The 21225-nt window shown below is 40.7% G+C and overlaps 1 protein-coding gene across 2 annotated transcripts; it reads left to right on the top strand.

Annotated features, from left to right (window-relative positions):
- Window positions 1-576: 576 nt before the first annotated feature.
- Window positions 577-20364, top strand: LOC116273543 (RNA/RNP complex-1-interacting phosphatase). Of its 2 annotated transcripts, none has more exons than XM_031662685.1 (9): window positions 577-1345; window positions 3179-3254; window positions 6461-6592; window positions 9013-9136; window positions 13289-13349; window positions 15088-15134; window positions 15393-15468; window positions 16007-16186; window positions 17149-17705. In XM_031662685.1, the coding sequence occupies exons 1-9, from the start codon at window positions 1104-1106 to the stop codon at window positions 17276-17278; spliced, it is 1068 nt and encodes a 355-aa protein (XP_031518545.1). In that variant the 5' UTR covers window positions 577-1103; the 3' UTR covers window positions 17279-17705. The 2 variants fall into 2 exon arrangements, with proteins under 2 accessions (XP_031518545.1, XP_031518544.1); XM_031662684.1 differs by lacking the exon at window positions 17149-17705 and adding an exon at window positions 19713-20364 and having other exon boundaries at window positions 591-1345.
- The last annotated feature ends 861 nt before the right edge of the window (window positions 20365-21225 follow it).

The raw sequence follows: 21225 nt of genomic DNA, 5'->3' as shown, positions 1-21225 counted from the left end.
TTGCAAAGATTACTAAAAATATATGTAAGGTACTTTCATAAATTAGAAACTAAAAAGTAAAAATTGCTTTCAAAAATCTGCAATCAGCCGGGCGTGGTGGCTCAAGCCTGTAATCCCAGCACTTTTGGAGGCCGAGGAGTGCGGATCATGAGGTCAAGAGATCGAGACCATCCTGGCCAACATGGAGAAACCCTGTCTCTACTAAAATAGAAAAAATTGGCTGGGTGTGGTGGCATGCACCTGTAGTCCCAGCTACTCAGGAGGCTGAGGCAGGAGAATTGCTTGAACCCGGCAGGCGGAGGTTGCAATGAGCCCAGATGGCGCCACTGCACACCAGCCTGGTGGCAGAGTGAGACTGGGTCTCAAGAAAAAAAAAAAAAATCTGCAATCATAATTACTTACAGTTTAATCTGGAATTTAGTACTCTATTCTATTTTCAGAGCTACTATAGAGTATGATGTCCTTTGTAGCTCCACTTTTAGCAGAATTCAACGTGTTTCTTTTTTTTTTCTTTTCTTTTTTTTTTTCATTCTACTTCTAGGAATTTAGATATAGTTGTATATATGTATAAGGATATTCATATTGCAGCATTGTCTGTAATAAGATTTGAAAGGAACCTGAAAACAACTGAAGGTCCATTAATACTGAACTGGCTAACTACATTATGGTATTTTTAATTATGTTACTCACAAGCAATGAAATTCCCTATAGCCATTACAAAATAGAATCTATGTATGCATAAATTGACTGGGAAAATCAGTGTTCAAGGTAGATTGTAGAATATGTACAGTTACTCCTTTTGTATAAAAATAGAGGATATACATGTATGTGAAGGTAAATATTTACACACAATATGCAAAATGTGAATGTAAGCACTGGTAGCTATCTAGAAGAACACCCAAGGAACCGGGGCGGGGGACGGATCTGGCAGAGGCCCTTCCCCGTGCCTCACTGTTTGAATTCTGAAGGGTGCAAACACGCCCTTATTGACCAGTGCTACCGGCCTCTGGTTAAAGAGGGCGCTGTGGTCACCAAAGTCCTGTTTACAAATCAGGAGTCTCAGTAAGCCAGCGTGGTTACGCCATCACGACCGGCGGTGGCACATGCGCAATAGCGAGACGCTGGAGCGCTGCGTGGGTGGCTGCCGAGTCTCTTCCGGTCTAGGGTCTTATCCTGGCACTGAGGGCGCCGGACTGGCGCTTTTGGCCGGCTTGGCATTGGGTGGGCGGCTTCTTGGGACCCACATGAGCCAGTGGCATCATCCCCGCAGTGGCTGGGGTCGGGGACGCGACTTTTCAGGACGCTCCTCAGCCAAGAAGAAGGGCGGAAACCACATCCCGGAAAGGTAAATATGTCTTGGTCCCTTGGCGTGGCCTTTCCAGCTCGTGGTTTCTGGGTCTGGGCTTCATCTTTTGTGGTCTCTGCCTGTCACTCTTGCTGTCGCAAGCTTGACTTGTCCGTCCCTTGCTTTGAGGCTTTGACCCTCTGCGCCACCCGCTGTAGCTGAAAGGGGCGATGTCTGTAAGGTCCTGTGATTTCTCCATATTCTTGTAAAAGGGAGGTTCTGGCCATTGCTCTTAGGTAAAATACGGAAGGATTGCTTTAAGGTGGGACTGTTAGTGTTGGGGACACTCCTTAATTCCCAAGATGGAATCTCCTCAGTTCCTTGTTAACGTTGGCACGGAAAGGGTAATGGTTTGAGTTAGGAACCCAGCAGTAGTAGTGCCCTGAGATCTCACATGGAAAGTTGGTTTGTATTGTTTCCAGAAATCACAACGAACATACTTTACTTCCTAACAGGCCTCGTTTGAAATATACTCCTTTATACGTACAAATGATTAATTTTGAGACTTTGCAGGTAGGTGCAGTGAACAGTTTTTACTCCTTGCGACCATCCTCCACCATCTCATACCTCAATAAATTCTCTTCATTTTATCTCCTATCTTTTGACTGTCACTTTCTGTCAGTACCCTAATACAGGTCTTGCCTGATCTATTGCAGTTGGGTTCTAATTGCAGTGAATCTTCTGTTTGTTTTCTTCCAATCTGTTTTTTTGTTTTGTTTTGTTTTTGTTTTTGAGAGGGATTTTCGCTCTTTGAGTAGGATGTCTGCCAGGCTGGAGTGCAGTGGTCCAATCTCGGCTCACTGCAACCTCCGCCTCCCGGTTTCAAGCGATTCTCCTGCCTCAGCCTCCCAAGTTGCTGGGATTACAGGCGCCCGCTACCACACCCGGCTAATTTTTTTGTATTTTTAGTAGAAACGAGGTGTCACCATGTGGGTCAGGCTGGTCTCAACTCCTGACCTCAGGTGGTCCACCTGCCTCAGCCTCCCGAAGTGCTGGGATTACAGACGTGGGCCACCGCGCCTGGCCAGTTCCTAGCATTATTAAGTGAAGTTCACAGCCCCTCTTCTAGCAGGTTTTCTCTTAAAATATGGACTTGAAGTTTCCTACTAATTGAACTTGATGTCATCAGTCGTATGAAAACTAAAACCGTGAAGTGAAATAATTGAATTTGAACTATTTCAGTGAATATTTTTGTATTAATGGCACTTTAGTTTCTGGTACTGGGCCAAGTTTAACAGAGATACAGGAGTTCTGGGTATCTCTGGTTTTATATAGGCCTTATTTGAGTTGTACTGTTTTGTTGGCTTGTGTTCGTTTTCATGATGGGGAAACAGGAGAGGAGGGCAGTATAGGTTGTTACTTGGTGGAGTTTAATAAGTGGAGTGGTTGGCCGGGCGCGGTGGCTCAAGCCTGTAATCCCAGCACTTTGGGAGGCCGAGACGGGCGGATCACGAGGTCAGGAGATCGAGACCATCCTGGCTAACACGGTGAAACCCCGTCTCTACTAAAAAATACAAAAAACTAGCTGGGCGAGGTGCCGGGCGCCTGTAGTCCCAGTTACTCGGGAGGCTGAGGCAGGAGAATGGCGTGAACCCAGGAGAGGGAGCTTGCAGTGAGCTGAGATCCAGCCACTGCACTCCAGCCTGGGCGACAGAGCGAGACTCCGTCTCAAAAAAAAAAAAAAAAAAAAATAAGTGGAGTGGCGAAATGCAAAGCGGAGAGAAGAGAGGACATGTTCTGTGGGCTGTGATTCCCATTTTCAGGAAGTCTTATTCTATGCAAGGAAACAAGGCTGACATACAATTTGCCTAACAAAAAAAATGTATCTAATAGGTGGAAAGACTATCTCCCAGTTGGACAGCGGATGCCTGGGACTCGTTTCATTGCTTTCAAAGTTCCCTTGCAAAAGGTAAGCAAAAGTTAATTCAGTATTCTTTCAGGTATCTGAGTTCACCATGCAGAACACTGTTCTCCGCTCTATCACATTCCATTTTCTCTTTTTATAGCAAATACTTTGTAATGACCCCTTTACTATCCTGAAATGAAGTTCATAGGTACATACAACCTACTTCATATTTTAAACAAAAATACCAATTAACACCCTAACTATAATATAAAAAATAAAAGTAATTTATAATACAATAATATTTATTTCAATATATAAATGTTTGGACATGACTGCATTAAAAGACATAGTTGCCTGTGCAATGAATTCAAGAACTACAAGTGTAGACTGATCTAGGTGGCTTATATTGCTTTAGTGGTAGGAGTTTCCGTAATAGATTTCCAAACAAAACAAAGTATAATCTTCATTTGGTTAATAAGGTGATTATTATCCTGGAAAATTCAATATGTATTAATATTGTACAAAAAATACTTTGTGTTTATTTGTGAAATGGAGTTAGGTTCTAAGGCCACGCTAAATATGAACAGCTTTTTATCTATATTAATGTTGAATAGGACATCCAAAAGCAATTCAGGATGTGGGACACATTTGTAGGACTGTCCTGAATTTGGCAAGTTGTTTAGAATTTGTAACCCTTACCCACTGAATGCCATTGGGACTCCTTTCCTCCCATGGTCACAATCAGAAATATCCCCCAGATCATCAAGGTCAGGATCTCAGTGGGGAAAATCTGAAGATTGTGTTTTTGTTTAGGAAAGGAATAGGAGGGATAGGAGGGGAAAGCTTTTGACAGCCATAAAAAAGATGAGAAGCTGAAGACAAATAATTGTTTTCTAGATTCCATGTCTTATTAGACTTCCCCAGCATAGCTCAGATTAGTATTAGGAGAAGCCCACTTGAAACGTTTTGGGAATTTACTTAATTTGTGACTCATAGATCAGATTTCCTTTTTCAGCTGCTGTGTCAGCTTCTCTGCGTGTCTGGGCTTAAAAATGAGTCGTTTCAGGCCAGGCCTGTTGGATCATGTTTGTAATCCCAGTAGTTTGGGAGGCAAAGTGGGTGTATCGCTTGAGGCCAGGAGTTTTAGACCAGCCTGGGCAACATTGTGAAACCCTGTCTCTACAAAAAGTACAAAAATTAACCAGGTGTGGTAGTGTGTGCGTGTAGTCTCAGCTGCTCAGGAGGCTGAGGTGGGAGAATCAGTTGAGCCCAGGAGGTCAAGGCTGCAGTGAGCCGTCATCATGCCGCTGTACTCCAGCCTGGGCAACAGAGCAAGAGCTTGTCTCCAAAAAGAAGGTGGTGTTGGAGACACGGGGAATTTTTAGGGAAGTGAAACTATTCTGTGTGATACTGTAAGGGTGGATACATAAAAGGGGTTTACATATATTAATGTATTTCACAATCCTATGCTGATGAAGTAACGGTAGTACTAATATCTCTTACTGAGTGCTTATTCTGCACTAAGCTCAGAGGATAGATGGTTACAACTAATAAATTATTTTGTAGATAATGAAACAGGCTCAGAGAAGGAAGAATCAAAACTTGAACTTAGTTCTTTCTCTCATTTTTTTTTTTGGTGTGGCAAAATATACATAACATAATATGTACATACAATGCATAACATAGAATGAGTCATGCATACCTAACCTCTAGACTTTGGTGATAACAATGTGTCAAAGTTGGTTCTTCATTTGTAACAAATGGACCACACTGGTATGGAATGTGGATAGTGGGGGAGTCTGGGTAGGGTGGGGAAGGCAAAGTACACGTGGGAGCTGCCTGGCTTTTTGGCTCAGTTTTGCTGTGAACCTAAAACTGCTCTGAAAACTAGGCCTTTTTTTTTTTTTTTTTTTTTTTGAGATGGCATCTCACTGTCGCCCAGGCTGGAGTGCAGTGGCGTGATCTTGGCTCACTGCAAGCTCTGCCTCCTGGGTTAACGCCATTCTCCTGCCTCAGCCTCCTGAGTAGCTGGAACTACAGGTGCCTGCCACCACACCTGGCTGATTTTTTTGTGTTTTTAGTAGAGATGGGGTTTCACCGTATTAACCAGGATGGTCTGAATCTCCTGACCTCGTGATCTGCCCGCCTTGGCCTCCCAAAGTGCTGGGATTGCAGGCGTGCACCACTGCGCCCAGCCAAACTAGTCTATTTTTTAAAAAGTACATTGCTGGCCCCTGAGTAGCCAGACAGATTGAGGGAACAGAGCACAAAGTTCAAAAATAAGCCACATACATAAAAGAATATTCAGCAATGAAAGCCATCGTATATGTAGACATGTAACAAATATTTTTTTGTGAGGCTGAGACAGGAGGATTGCTTGAGCTCAGGAGTTTGAGATCAGCCTGGGCTACATGGCAAGATGGCGAGACTCTATCTCTTTTTTTTTTGAGACGAAGTCTTGCTCTGTCACCCAGGCTGGAGTGCAGTGGCGCGATCTCGGCTCACTGCAAGCTCTGCCTCCCGGGTTCATGCCAGTCTTCTGCCTCAGCCTCCGGGTAGCTGGGACTACAGGCGCCCACCACCACGCCCGGCTAATTTTTTGTATTTTTAGTAGAGACGGGGTTTCACTGTGTTAGCCAGGATGGTCTCAATCTCCTGACCTCGTGATCCTCCCACCTCCTAAAGTGCTGGGATTACAGGCATGAGCCACTGCGCCCGGCCAACCCTATCTCTTTAAAAAAAAAAAAAAAAAAAGGCCAGGTGTGGTGGTTCATGCTTGTAGTCCCAGCTACTTGGGAGGCTGACGTGGGAGGATTGCTTGAGCCCGGGAGGTGGAGGCTGCAGTAAGCCATATTTGTGTCACTGTACTCCAGCCTGGATGACAGAGCAACACCCTGTTTCAAAAAGAAAGAAAGATATAGCAACACCCTGTTTCAAAAAGAAAGAAAGATATATTTATAAGCACTAAATATGATAGGCACTCCACTTGGAGCTGGAGATACAGTGGTGAATAAAATCTGGGTGTTTGCAGTCTGATTAGGAGACTAACATGAAACAAATACAGAAATACACATATAGAAGTGGGCTTATTTTTTTCTTTCTGACCACTCAGGAAGAAAGGATTGTTATAACATACCTTCTGTGTTCCAGGAGAATGGAAACTTTCCTTTGAATCTCGTTATATGTTAGCATCACAGGACTTGAATAAATGCCTAATGCAGTGCAGGATTTTAAGCACATGTTTGCTCTTGTTTCATTCTCTCTGACAGAGTTTTGAAAAGAAACTTGCTCCGGAAGAATGCTTTTCCCCTTTGGATCTTTTTAACAAAATCCGAGAACAAAATGAAGAACTTGGACTGATTATTGATTTAACATATACTCAACGCTATTATAAACCGGAGGTAAGTGGAACCCTTCATTGAAAAGAACGTTCTTCATTCTGATCCTGAAATAATTTATAGTAATTCAGTAATAATTCAGTAATCATCTTGTGCTAACGTGAAGCCTGGCCTTCTTTGATGGGTAGTAAGTTTAAAAGAGAACCAAGTGATTTCTTTAATTACATGTTTTTAATTGCTGTCTCAAATGAAATTGAAGACATGAATTGAACTAAAATATTTGGCAGTAGGCTCTGTGTGTGCCTAAGAAATTCTATAAGCTTCCATATTCTATATTTTGAAAATGAAGTAAACTTATTAATACTAGCAGTGGCCTGGAGGAAAGAAAGGAATATCCAATATTTCTTAGCACTTATTTTAAGCCATTGCTTGAGCATGTGTAAGCATCGTGTAAAAGAAAGTTTTCTGAGTTTATGATTTCTTTTCCCAGTATCTGTTGATACAATACAGAGATTCATATGTTCTGTTGGCCCCGTTTAGCATCTTGGTGCGAAAGAATGATCCTTCTTCTGACCAGTTCTATGGCTTTTGGAAACAGTAACATCTAATATTTGTTAATATTTGTACAGCAGTTTGCCATTTAAAAAGTACTTTCAGCCGGATGCGGTGATTCATACCTGTAATCCCAGCACTTTGGGAGGCTGAGGCGGGTGGATCACCTGAGGTCAGGAGTTCGAGAGCAGCCTGGCCAACATGGTGAAACCCCGTCTCTATTAAAAATTCAAAAAAATTAGCCAGGTGTGGGTGGCACATGCCTGTAATCTCAGCTACTGAGGAGGCTGAGGCAGGAGAATCTCTTGAACCTGGGAAGCAGAGGTTGCAGTGAGCCAAGATCATGCCACTGCATGACAGCCTGGGTGTCAGAGCAAGACTCCGTCTCAAAAAAAAAAAAGTGCTTTCACATGTATTAACGTAGTTAATCCTCTCAACAATCCTGTGCTGATAAAGTAGCAGTTGTACTAATATCTCCTATTGAGTGCTTTTTCTTTGCTAAGCTCAAAGGATAAAATGGTTACAATTAATACATAATTTTACAGAAGATAAAACAGGCTTGAAAAAGGATGACTTAAAACTTGAATGTAGTTATTTCTCTCTTTTTTTAATTGAAGCACAAATTGAGGCCCTATCTTTGGAGAGTTGGAGCTTGTTAGATTGTCTCCTGAGTCCTTTTGACACAACCCTAGTACCTTTGATTACTCTTTCTTTGCTATTTATATGAAAAAAATTCCAGGCTTATCTTGTACATTTCCTGTTCTACCCTGAACTCAGCCATTTTCCCAAGGAGCTTTGATTCCTGTTTGGTGGGAATGCTATTTAAAGATTAGAGTCTGAGTGCTAGAGGTGCTCAGTGCTCCTAGGCTCATTGTTACTAGTCTTTTTCTGTGGATGGTGCTAAGAAATATGTTTGTTTTTAAAGTACATCATGAGTTTATGCTGATACTTTCCATTTGAACTCAGAGCTTCAGTTCTAAAAGAACTGAAAGCAAGGATTTAAACAAATACTTGCACATCAGTGTTCACAGCAGCATTTTTCACAATGGCCAAAAGGTGGAAACAACCCAAGTGTCCATCAGTAGGTGAATGGATACACAAAACGGTATCTGCACACAATGGAATATCATTCAGCCATAAAAAAGAAATTTAATACACGCTACAATATGGATGAACCCTAAAAACATGCTTAGTGAAATAAACCAGACACAGAGGGACAAATATATGATTCCACTTTTACGAAGTACCTAGAATAGACTAATTCACAGAGACAGAAAACAGACTAAAGGATCTACGAGGTGGGGAGAAAAGGGAATTATGGTTTAATGGTCAAAGTCTTTTTGTCGGGGATGATGAAAAAGTTTTGGGTATAGACAGTGGTGATGGTTACACAATACTGTGAATGTAATGCCGCTGAACTATACCACACTTATGGGTGGTTAAAATGATTTTCACTTAGCCTCTTCTGTCTTTTATCTGTATCTACTTTTCTCCCACCCCAAGGATATCAGTTCTCAATAGTGCCTGGAATTCCCTCTGTCTCACAATTCAAATCCAAGTTCTTCTGACTCTGTTCTCTACTCTTCTACTTAAATCATAGCTGCTTTATGAAGGCACGGGCCTTTGAATTGTAAAATATTAAATGGAACTGTTTATATAATTTATAGTTAAATTTGCATTCATTCACATGGAATTTGCTTTCAATTTTGTATACCTATTGACTATTATGTAGTTTTATTGAAAATCAAGTGATACTTTCTGGTTGAAGTCAGTGTTGGCAAAAATAGCTCTTTTATCAGAATTGCATGTTCTGATACTGGCGTATTAAGTTTGTTATAATCTCTTGGCTTATATTCTGGGTCCCCTAATTACTCTTTAATTATTTCTCTACAAATGAAATAATGCACATCTTTTATGGTTTTGCTTTATAGGATTTGCCAGAATCTGTTCCTTACTTAAAAATATTTACAGTTGGACATCAAGTGCCTGATGACGAGACTATTTGTAAATTCAAACACGCTGTTAATGGGTTTTTGAAAGAAAATAAAGATAATGGTGAGTTTTTGTTCTTATCTGAACTGCGGTGTGCATTATGAATGAGGTTGGGGATTTTTGGTATTTTTTATAGTTCTAACCTTTGACCCATTATATATGATGCTAAGATGATGAAAATGTGAGGTGGTGCTAATAGGGTAAGATGTTTTTCCTTTTGTTGATCACAAATAATTTAACTTGCTTTGGAAAGTTAAATTAGTTTTAGTGCAAAATATGAACTGAAGAACTGAACTAGCTCATCTTTCTCTCTTTTTTAATTTGAATGGGAAATATACAATAAAATTAAAATGTTATTTTTGTCTTGTATGTTTGTTAAGAAGTGAGAGGTAGAGAAAAGATTTAAAAACTCTGAGTCTTAGAGTTATGTGAAAGAGACAAGAAAGGGCAAAGATTAGGAATGGGACAGATGCAAAACAAGAAAGAGCGCGCCAGTGAAATTGCCCCTTTGTCATATGTATTTAAGCTATTTCTGCTGTTTTTTTGCTTTGAGTACAGATGGGGAAGGATACCACCACCTCTTATTCTTCACACGGGAGAACTTAAGCCAAAGGCTGGTGCTTTCTTGTTCCTGCTTTAAGATTTACCTTACTCTTTTAAAAATAGAACTTAATAGGTTCTTTATCTTAAGGATCCAGTTGCCTTTTTCTGGTATCTACCTGCTAGAAAGAACATGATATTTGCCATATTTTAAGACTGAAGAAGCTTTTGTCTTTGGAAAGCCACTGGCACCCACAGGACAAAGGCTGCATTTGTCTTCTTTCCAAATTTAGCTTGAGGAGTGTACACTTTATTACATAAATCTGACAGTAAATACTCCTTTTTAAAAAATGTGATGGAGTAGTGGAGAAAGAATAGAAACAGAGGTGGGAAGATAGGGAATGGAAGGTGAGAGATAGAGACTGGATCAGTGGGTTTGAAGATCAAATTTCAAATTGTAACCCAGTCACTCACTTAATGTAGACACTAGCTTTTAATTATGTCAAACCTTGTTCACAGATCTTCCCCTGTACTTTAACTTTAAAACTTGAGAGGTTTGGCTTTCTCATTTGTGTAAGCTGTCGTCACAGAAATACTACCTTTTAAGATATGAGGGTACAGCTGATGGCCTATTCACTGCTTCCAGGCTCTTGTGTGTGAAATTTTTATATAGCACTTCATTTGTTCTGTGAGGGCTAGGAGGTCCTTATGAATACATGAGAACACATTTTTAAATCTTAGTTGTTCACATATTACACTGATTGTAGTCAGTTGGATAGACTGAACTTCATGTTGGTCTTCCGCTGAATTGTGCTGACTGTCTAAGTCTTGCAGTACCCACTACCATAGCAGGTTTGGGACCTTGTTTGTAATCAGTTTTAGCTACCTCTGCTATAATCCCTTCCCACAGATACCAGGCTCACTGATAAAAAGAGGACACTACACTCTCCACTCTCTTCTGGAACTAGTAGGGACTGAGAAAACAAATTGATTCAGTAAACACTGAGATCCTTTTAGATTTGTTGTTAGAGCATGAAGACACATAAGTGATAGCAGTCTTTGTTTTTTATTATAGCAGTTCACAGTTATCTAGGAAAATAAACATGTAGTGCATGTGGCTTAAGATGTGGGTTAATTATAGAACAAAAAAGCTGGGCGCGGTGGCTCATGCCTGTAATCCCCGCACTTTGGGAGGCAGAGGCGGGCGGGGCGGATCGTAAGGTCAGGAGATCAAGACCATCCTGGCTAACAGGGTGAAACTCCATCACTACTAAAAATACAAAAAAAAAAAAAAAAAAAATTAGCCGGGCATGGTGGTGGGCGCCTGTAGTCCCAGCTGCTCGGGAGGCTGAGGCAGGAGAATGGCGTGAACCCGGGAGGCGGTGCTTGCAGTAAGCCGAGATTGCACCACTGCACCCCAGCCTGGGCGACAGAGCAAGACTCCGTCTCGGGGGGGGGGGAAAAAAAAGGACAAAAAAGACAGTTCATCATAATAAAAGAATAAATTAAGTGCAGTGAGAATATAGAGGAGAGATTGAGGAAGGCCTGACAGGATACAACATTCGAGCTGCAGGGACGAGAATTTTGCCAGGATGAGATAAGGACAGCCTAGTTTTGGGGATTAGGCACAAAAGGCACAGGGCTTAAAGCCATGGAGACGCAGCCTCCTGTGTAACTAGAAGATAATGTGAAAAGGCATGGAATTCATATGTACATTTTCAACAAATAATTGTATAACCTATGTTGAAGTCACTTTTCTAAAAAGTGGAAATAGAACAAAGTCCTTGCCCTTATATACTTTACATTCTAGTAGGGGAGAGAAATAACCTAATAAATATATGGAATATATGTGGTGATAAGTGCTTTGGAGAATAACAAAACACGATAAAGGGGTGAGGGAAGAGGTGAGTGATTAGGAAGGCCTCTTTATGAAGATGTCATTTGAGCAGAACCTTAAAGGAAGTAATGAACCAAGCCATTGAGTGTCTGGGGAGGAGTGTTCTAAGGCAGAGGGAACAGCAGGTGCAAAGCCCCTGAGGCATGACTATGCTAGGCATGTTTGAGGAATGTTAAACAGCCCAGTGTGGCTGGAGTGGAGTGAGTGAGGGTAAGAGCAGGAGAAACAGGATCAGAGAGGTTGGGGGTGGGCAGAAGAGAGGTGGATCATATTGACCCTTGTAAATCATAGTTAGGATCATTGTGAACTTAGATCAGTTGGAAAGACAGATTGATATCAGTTTATGAAGGATTCTAAATGCCATGCTAAATTTGGGCTACATGTTATGCTAAATTGAGATTTTTAAGCAAAAACAACCCAGCCAGGTTTATGTTTTAGAAAGATAACATCTGCCATATGGAGGATCAGTTGAGATGGAAGTAGGGAGATTAGTTTGTTGTAGTAATCCAGGCAGGCAATGATGAGTGCCTTCTTTCTTCTTTTCTTTTTTTTTTTTTTTTTGAGACGGAGTCTCACTGTGTCACCGAGGCTGGAGTACAGTAGCACCATGTTAGCTCACTGCAACCTCCATTTCCTGGGTTCAAGCAATTTTCCTGCCTCAGCCTCCCGAGTAGCTGGGATTACAGGCGCCCACCACCACACACACGGCTAGTTTTTATATTTTTAGTAGAGATGGGGTTTCGCCATATTGGCCAGGCTGGTCTCGAACTCCTGACCTCAAGTGATCCACCCATTTCGGCCTCCCAAAGTGCCAGGATTACAGGCGTGAGCCACCGCCCCCAGCCGAGTGCCTTATTTTTTATTTTATTTTATTTATTTTTTGAGTGTCTGGGATTACAGGCATCCGCCACAAAACCTGGCTAATTTTTTGTACTTTAGTAGAGATGTGGTTTCGCCATGTTGGCCAGGCTGGAAAGTGCTGGGATTACAGGCATGAGTCACCACACCTGGCTGATGAGTGCCTTCTTTACCAGACGCTACCTAGTCACGGACACAGATTTTGCAAAGATAAACTACATGTTTTTTAATTTAATTCCTCATATAATTTTTTAAATTATATGAAGACTTAAATTCTTCATGTAAGCTTTTAAAAGGATGAACTAAGAAATACTGTGATATAATGTAATCTTAGACTTGATTCTAGTCTTGTACTGTTTGCCTGCTTTTGACTTACATCTCCAAGCCTTGCCTTTTCATTGTAAAATGTGAATAGTGCTATTTACCTGAGTGCTTCACAGAGCAAGTAGACCTGTGGCGTGTGTGGAGCACTGAACAAGAGAAGGAATAGAAGTTCTTTGGTAACTCAAGAGTACTATGGAAACTGTCCTTAATATTCAATATCAAGAGTGAAGGCATTTCATTTGTTTCATTCAGAAACAAATTTCATTCTTCTCTTAGCCTGTTGTTGCTTTCACTCCCTTTTTGTGTAATTAAATCAGTTGCTGATGGGCATTCTGTTTGAAGATAGATGGGTTTGTCTCATTGCAGTTTTGGCTGTTAGTGTCTGACCAGGCCTGCAGTTTACATCACTGAGTCTAATTGGGACTGTGCAAAGTTTCCCAGAAGCAGTGAGTTTTGGCTTTCTGTTAGATGATTCTTTATAGTATGTTCCTAGAAAAAACAATTCCTCTTGAGAGTTATTCATTTTCAGGGCAGTGATAATGTTATACACTTGTGTATCTACTTCAGTTATTTAAACCTGTATTTTCTTTTTATAGACAAACTTATTGGTGTCCACTGTACTCATGGTTTAAACAGGACCGGCTACCTTATTTGCAGGTAAGTTGCCAACCCCAGAGGCAGACCATTTTAAAGTTGTTTTTGTCTGTTTACAATGGTAATGTAAGCTTGTTGTAAAAAATGCAACCGGTATAGAAATACATGAAGTAGAAGGCAGTCTTGCTCCCCACCCAGAGATTACCACCATTAATAATTTAGTACACATCTTTTCAGACTCTAAAAATGCAGATACAAGTGTACATATTATTGAATGGTATAATAGTTAGATATTCTGTTTTTTAATTTAATACGTGATAGACATCTTTCTATGAAAATACTTGGACTCATTCTTTTTAAGGGCTGCGTTGTTCTTTGCATACCGATGAACACAAAAGTCAGAAGTTTTTGATATTATAAAACATTGAAGTAGTAAACATTTATATGTAAATATTTTTGAATACATATGCCGTAGCCCCGGAGGTAATTTCACTCAAAATAGAATTTCTGAATCAAATAGTATGTGTCCTTAACGCTTTTTATGGGTGTTGCCACACTGCACTGAGTTATGTTTGTTCATTCAGAAAATATCTCTTGAGCATCTATTATGTGTAGGCACTGTGCTGGGTGCTAGCAAAGAGACTCTAGCTGCTCTTTGTGCATCCTAACAGTCTAGGGAGGGAGTAGATATTAAAGAATCACACACATGCCTATAGCATTACAACTCCAACAAGTGCTGAGAAGGAGAGTGATGTGGTACAATGGGAGCGTAGAATATGGAGGATTTGACTTCAACAAGAGGGCTAGAGGTTTCTGTGGGAAGGTCTGAGCAAATATCTGAAGTATGAGTAGGTGTTAACCAGGTAAGGATGTCGTGGAGAGAATTCTGAACCTAAGGATCAGTGGAGACCATGTAACAGGAAAACATACTGTGTTGGAGGAGCTGGCCAGGGAGACTGGGCCATGGGAGTAGTATGGCATTAAAATGGAGCTGGAAATATGGGTAGGAGCTAAAACCATGCAGAGCTATGTTTAGGGTTTTAGTCACTACCTTAAGAGCAAGAGAAAACCATTGAATTTTTTTGTTGGGGATGAGTGTGGGGAATATATACAAATTTGTATTTTCAACCTATCATTTTGCCGTTGAGTGGAGAATACACTGCAGAGGGAAAGAGGTAGAAGCAAGGAGACAAGTTGGGAGGTGTTTGTAGGAATTGAGGCATAATGATGGATTGGACCAGGGCATGGTGGTCATTTTGGTGGAAAGATACAGATATATTCTATAGAGATATTTAGGTAATATTGTTGTCAGGAGTTGGTGGTGAATTGAAGATAAGAGTATGGAAGAAGTGGCTGACAGTGATGGTGACTTCCAAGTTTCTGGCCCTTCTGTTGGTTATACAGTATTTTTTAGATATAATGTTAATATTTTTCCCAATTTGTCTTTTGTTTGTTGTTGGTTTCTGATACTCTGTCATATTATGGAAGTCTCTATTTTTAGTGTATAAAGTGTTTTGATAAAAAATGATTCTGCACTTTCTTTCCTTTTGTTTATTAAATTACATTAATGTAAATAAAAATATAAATAGATTTTCTGGAGTTGGGTCATCCTTACATTCTTGAAAAACGTCTTTTTGTGGTCATAGTATGTCATTCTTTAATAACTGCTGGATTCGATATGCTGATATTTTCTTAGGATTTTTATATCTATGTCTGTAAGTTGAAATTGGACCTTTTTTGAAAAAACTTGATTTTTTTCTTTTCGTATATATAAATGACCCAAATTATGTTGTTTTGTTAGATATTTGATTGATGTAGAAGGCATGAGGCCAGATGATGCAATTGAATGTAAGTATGAGGGTTGTCACTATTTTTCCCTTTTTATTAAAGTTAAAGGTGGAAATGTAGAAGAATTTCTCAAATTTTGGAAAAAAAGAAGTTTGTAATTCGTTTGTTCCAGTATAAGATAGTCTTGCCAAAAGTCTATAGATGTATGTGGAAGTAGTGAGATATAACAGCTTGAATAGTGAATTTCAGCTTAATTTGCTTTTTCTGGAAAGATTTGCTTTTTGTACAGTTATTTCTAACAGTTTATCCTCTCCTCAGTATTCAATAGGTGCCGGGGACATTGCTTAGAAAGACAAAACTACATTGAAGACCTTCAGAATGGTCCTATCAGAAAGTAAGTCTTATGTTACATATGTGAGATTTGTGGGTCAGGGAGATCTCTTTTTTTTTTTTTTTGAGACGGAGTCTCGCTCTGCCACCCAGGCTGGAGTGCAGTGGCCCGATCTCAGCTCACTGCAAGCTCCACCTCCTGGGTTCATGCCATTCTCCTGCCTCAGCCTCCCGAGTAGCTGGGACTACAGGCACCCGCCACCTCGCCTGGCTAGTTTTTGTATTTTTTAGTAGAGACGGGGTTTCACCGTGTTAGCCAGGATGGTCTCGATCTCCTGACCTCATGATCCGCCCGTCTCGGCCTCCCAAAGTGCTGGGATTACAGGCTTGAGCCACCGCGCCGGGCCGGGAGATCTCTTTTTATATAATTTAAGTTGCATATATCCGTTCTTCTGGTAGCTGGTTTATTTGGCGGGGGGAGACATAAACAAACAGGAATGGGAGAAGGAAGAAATTGTTATTTTCATATGCCAAAGTATAGTCACTAAATCGACTACTAAATTTGGAAACCAGTAATATTGTGTGGAAATATTCTCTTTAAGGAATTGGAATTCCAGTGTACCCAGGTCAAGTTTTGAAGACTCAGCACATCTCATGCAACCAGTCCACACCATGAATAAGCCTGTTAAACGAGGACCTAGGTATAATCTACATCAGATCCAGGGTCACTCAACTCCTCGACATTTCCACACCCAGACCCAAAATTTGCAACAATCAGTCAGGTACCTCTCTCTGCTGTCCCTTTTCTAGAATTGAGATAGAAATTAATACTGTAATTAATGAAAACATGTTATGATACTGATGAGGAATTCTTTTTTTCTTTTTTTTTGGAGACAGAGTCTTGCTCTGTCGTCCAGGCTGGAGTATGGTGGCACAGTCTCGGCTCACTGCAACCTCCACTTCCTGGGTTCAAGCAATTCTCCTGCCTCAGCCCCCTGAGTAGCTGGGACTACAGGCCCCCGCCACCACACTCGGCTAATTTTTTGTATTTTTAGTAGAGATGGGGTTTCACCGTGTTAGCCAGGATGGTCTTGATCTCCTGACCCTGTGATCCACCCGCCTCAGCCTTCCAAAGTGCTGGGATTATAGGCGTGAGCCACCACACCCGGCTGATAAGGAATTCTTGCTGATCAGTTTGAACCAGGAGATATTATTCTGCTCTGTATTTTGCATTTAGCACTGGAAAATCAGTTACAGGACAGGGAATATGTGACTTTTCAGAGGCAATTCGGAAAGGGACTTAGAAATTTTCATTGATTTTAAACTTAAGCCAAGAGTTTGATGTGGCTATCAAAAAGGATCTTATATTCTTAGGCTACATTCATGTAGTATAGTTTTTAGAATAAGGAAGATTGTTATTTAAGGAGTTGATATGAATTATAAGAAAAATAATAAAATCCTAATAGAGAAATTGCAAAGGATCTGAACAGATAAACAGCAAAAGTATTTTCACTTGGAAAATAGGGAAAGCCTCGGTATGGTTAAAGCGGTACATTAGTATGAGTTCTCCAGAATGATAGAACCAGTAGGAGGGATAGATGGATGGATGGATGATGGACGGATGGATGGATAGATGGATGGATAGATGGATGGATGGATGGGTGGGTGGGTGGATGGGAGGAGGGGCTTTTTTATTCGGGGTATCAGCTTATGCACTTATGAAAGCTGAGAAGTTTCATGGTAGGCTGTCTGCAAACTGGAGAACCAGGGAAGCTCGTAGCATTCTGTCCAACTCAGAAGGCCTCAGAACCAGGGAAGCCAGTGGAGTAACTCTCAATGCAAGGCTGAAGGCCTGGGAATCTGGTAAAGGTTAGAGGACACTGGTGTGAGTCCTCAAGTCCAAAGGCCATGAAGCCTGGAGTTCTGATGTCCAAGAGTAGGAGAAGGTAAGGTATTCCACCTCCAGGAGAGAGCACAATTTGCCTTTCCTCTGCCTTTTTGTTCTATCCAGGCCCCCAGCCTGTTGGGTGGTACCTACCCATACTAAGGGTGGATCCTCCCACCTACTCACACACCGGTATCCTCTGGGCACACCCTCACAGACACTCCCAGAAATAATACTTTACCAGCCATCTAGGTATCTCTTAACCCAGTCAAGTTGGCACCTAAAATTAACCATCACAAATAGCAAGGTATTATTCTTTGCCTATTAATTTAGCAACAGTTTTGTTTGTTTGTTTTTGGAGACAGAGTCTCACTCTGTCACCCAGACTGGAGTGCAGTGGTGCAATCTTGGCTCACTGCAACCTCCACCTCCCAGGTTCAAGCAGTTCTGCTTCAGCCTCCCGAGTAGCTGGGATTACAGGCACCACCACCACGCCCAGCTAATTTTTGTATTTTCATAGAGATGGGGGTTTCACCATGTTGGCCAGGCTGGTCTTGAACTCCTGACCTCAGGTGATCCGCCTGCCTCAGCCTCCCAAAGTGCTGGGATTAAACAAGCATGAGCCGCCTCGCCCAGCCAGTTTCACAACAGTTTTTGATAAGCACTCCATTGTGGTTGTCAGGCTGGACCTGGATTTGCATCTTGGCTCTGTTACTTGCCTGCTTTGTGATCTTGGAAAAGATACTTAGCCTATCTACATTTACATTTTTCCATCAGTCAGATAGATATTTTAATAATACATACCCCATAGTGGTTGTTACTGACAGTTAACATGAATTTAAACAGTTTGGCACATTGTAAACACTTCCAAAAATACATTGCCATTTTTAGGCCAGGCACATTGGCTCACACCTGTAATCCCAGCACTTAGGGAGGCCGAAGTGGGAGGACTGCTTGAGCCCAGGAGTTTCAGACCACCCTGGGCAACATGCTGGAATCCTGTTTTTGTTAAAAAAAGAAAAAAGAAAAACCTTAAAAAAACCTGACATTTTAAAAAGATGAAAACAAACATTTCAAAAACATGTTGCTTACAGCATTGAAAATTGGCATAAGCCTTTTGAAGCACAATTTCAAGAACCATAAAAATACTTTACCTAGTGATTTCATTCTGAGACTAAGGAAATACTTCAAAATACAGAAAAAACTATATTAATCATTCAGTACATTTCTCAAACTCCCTACCGTGTGTCAGATGCTGGGCTAGCTCAGGATACAGTAGTATATGTTTTGCAGTGTTAATCCCAGCATTATTTGTGGTTGTGGAAAAACTTGTAACTGCTGTAATTCTAACAGTGGAGAATGTAGCTAAATAATCATATCCATACTGTAACATTTTATAAAGCCACTGAAAGTGTTAGCTCATTTATGATAAGTGAAAATAATAGGCTGTGATTCAACAGTCAGAAAAAGATGCTAGGGAAAAGAACAAAAGGAAATACTAACTAATTGAATTATAGTAAGTGGGATTGAGGGCTCTGCAGTTGGGGGTTTTTCTTTTCTCAGATTTCCAAATTTTCTTTTTCGAGACGGAGTTTTGCTCTTGTTGCCCAGGCTGGAGTGTAATGGTGTGATCTCAGCTCACCGCAACCTCCACCTCCCAGGTTCAAACGATTCTCCTGCCTCAGCCTCCCAAGTAGCTGGGATTACAGGCGCCTACCACCACACCCAGCTAACTTTATAATTTTAGTAGAGACGGGGTTTCTCCATGTTGGTCAGGCTGGTCTCGAACTCCCAACCTCAGGTGATTCGCCTGCCTTGGCCTTCCAAAGTGCTGGGATTACAGGTGTGAGCCACCACACCCAGCCCCAAATTTTCTTTTGTATAATTATTTGAGATTTTCTGATCTTGCTTTTCAAACAAGTAAATTTAAATCCTAATTTTTCAAATTTGTTGCATGTAGCATGCTTAAAGTTTTTCACACTTTATAATTAATTTATGTATGTTTGTTTATAAAGTGGAAGCAGCTTATTCTATCTTATGTCAACCCTGCCAGACTTTGGGAGAGACAGTATTTGATTAGAATAGTATGGGCGTGCATTTATCTCTGTAGGGAAAGGTGGAAAGGCTTCTGGGAATCCACAGTGTGCCAGAGCATTGTAGGAAATTGAAATGTATTTTCTTAATTTAGCTTCATAACAGCTCGTGAAGGTGAAAAGTATTATTAGCCCCATTTTATAAAGAAGTTAGGGAAATAAAAATTAAGTGTTTTATCTGCTAAGGTCGCACAGGTAGAAAACAGTAGAATATATATTATTTTGTAAATTTATAAATTTAAAGTATTTTATGAAAATATAAATTTAAAATAAATAAAAATTATGGTACTAATCCTAGTAATGGCTTATTACTTTTTGTTTTGCTTTAAGAAAATTTTCACAGAATCCACATGTTTACCAGAGAGGCCATCTCCCTCCTCCTGGTCCTCCTGGAGAGGACTGTTCACGCAGGAGGTACTCTTGGAATGTGAAGCCCAATGCCAGTCTGGCAGCCCAGAATAGAAGAAGGTGGTATCCTGACAATTACTCTGGACTCTCCTATCCAGCCTATTGGGAATGGACCCAGTGATACAAACCTGTCCTGGAATTCTACCTAGAGACCAGAACTGGCCTGAATATTACTGGTGTGACTTTAATTAGTTCAGGTCTAATCAGGTTTCTTTACTGTTCCCTTATGTGTTCAAGCTTAAGGAAAAATTGCATTGCTGTTTACCTCTTTGCTAATAAATTTGCAGTAATTACAGCATTGCAGGAAAAAAAGAAAAATCTGTTATTCCAGTCTTAAATTTTTCTAAAGGAAGACAATATTTTAGAACTAAAGCATTAAGAACTTCCCTTGCAAATTATTTTTTAAAATTCTATCTTGTTTTTCTGTGTATTTCTTTCTGACTAGACTTGTGATATGCGTGTGTTTATGTACAGAAATTTTTAGTGTTTTTGATATGTTCTGTTATTGACCCAAAGGCCATCTTTATTTTCTATAACTGTTCAAAATGTATATTATAATCTACTTAGGAGATAATTTCTTTAGAACCTAGTTACTACCTGTAATTAGTTGTAGTATTTTTGTGTTTAGATATTTCTGTCTTTGGCAGTCAGTTGTGGGATTTGACCAACTTCCTTTGACTGAATTGTCAGATATACCGTCTCACACAGGAATGGATGAACTTTTAGGGATTGTCAATTGAGCAAGAGAGACTGACTGATAAACCAGATTGCTGGTTTATTCAATTATAGTGAGTGATTTACTTGGCAGGGTAATTGTTATCAACTGGATAGAACTATCCAGAAAACTTGAAAACTTTTATAGATTATAAAGGTGATGAACCAAGTAGAATATGTCCATTTAAAGGCTGTGGATATCTGGCAAGACTACTGTATTGTTGCTCCGTTGTTGAATATAACCTCCTGGGATCTTTCTCCAGTTGCCTCTCCTCTTACAGTGGAGTTGTGGTTTTGTGGTTTACCCTTTTTTTTTTTTTGAAGACAGGGTCTTGCTCTGTCACCCAGGCTAGAGTGCAGTGGTGCCATCTAGGCTCACTGCAACCTCTGCCTCCTGGGCTCAAGTGATCCTCCCACCTCAGCCTCCCTAGTAGCTGGGACTACAAGTGTGGACTACAATGCCTGGCTAATTTTTTGTATTTTTGGTATTTTTTCTTTTTTTTTTTTTTTTTTGAGACAGAGTTTCGCTCTTTTTGCCCAGGCTGGAGTGCAATGGCGCGATCTCGGCTCACCACAACCTCTGCCTCCTGGGTTCAAGCGATTCTCCTGCCTCAGCCTCCCAAGTAGCTGAGATTACAGGCATGTGCCACCACCCCGGCTAATTTTGTATTTTTAGTAGAGACGGGGTTTCTCCATGTTGGTCAGGCTGGTCTTGAACTCC

Source organism: Papio anubis, unplaced genomic scaffold (assembly GCF_008728515.1).
Source record: "Papio anubis isolate 15944 unplaced genomic scaffold, Panubis1.0 scaffold845, whole genome shotgun sequence".
Lineage (NCBI taxonomy): Eukaryota > Metazoa > Chordata > Mammalia > Primates > Cercopithecidae > Papio > Papio anubis.
Note: the sequence above shows the minus strand (reverse complement) of the source record. Positions and strands in the feature narration are given on the sequence as shown.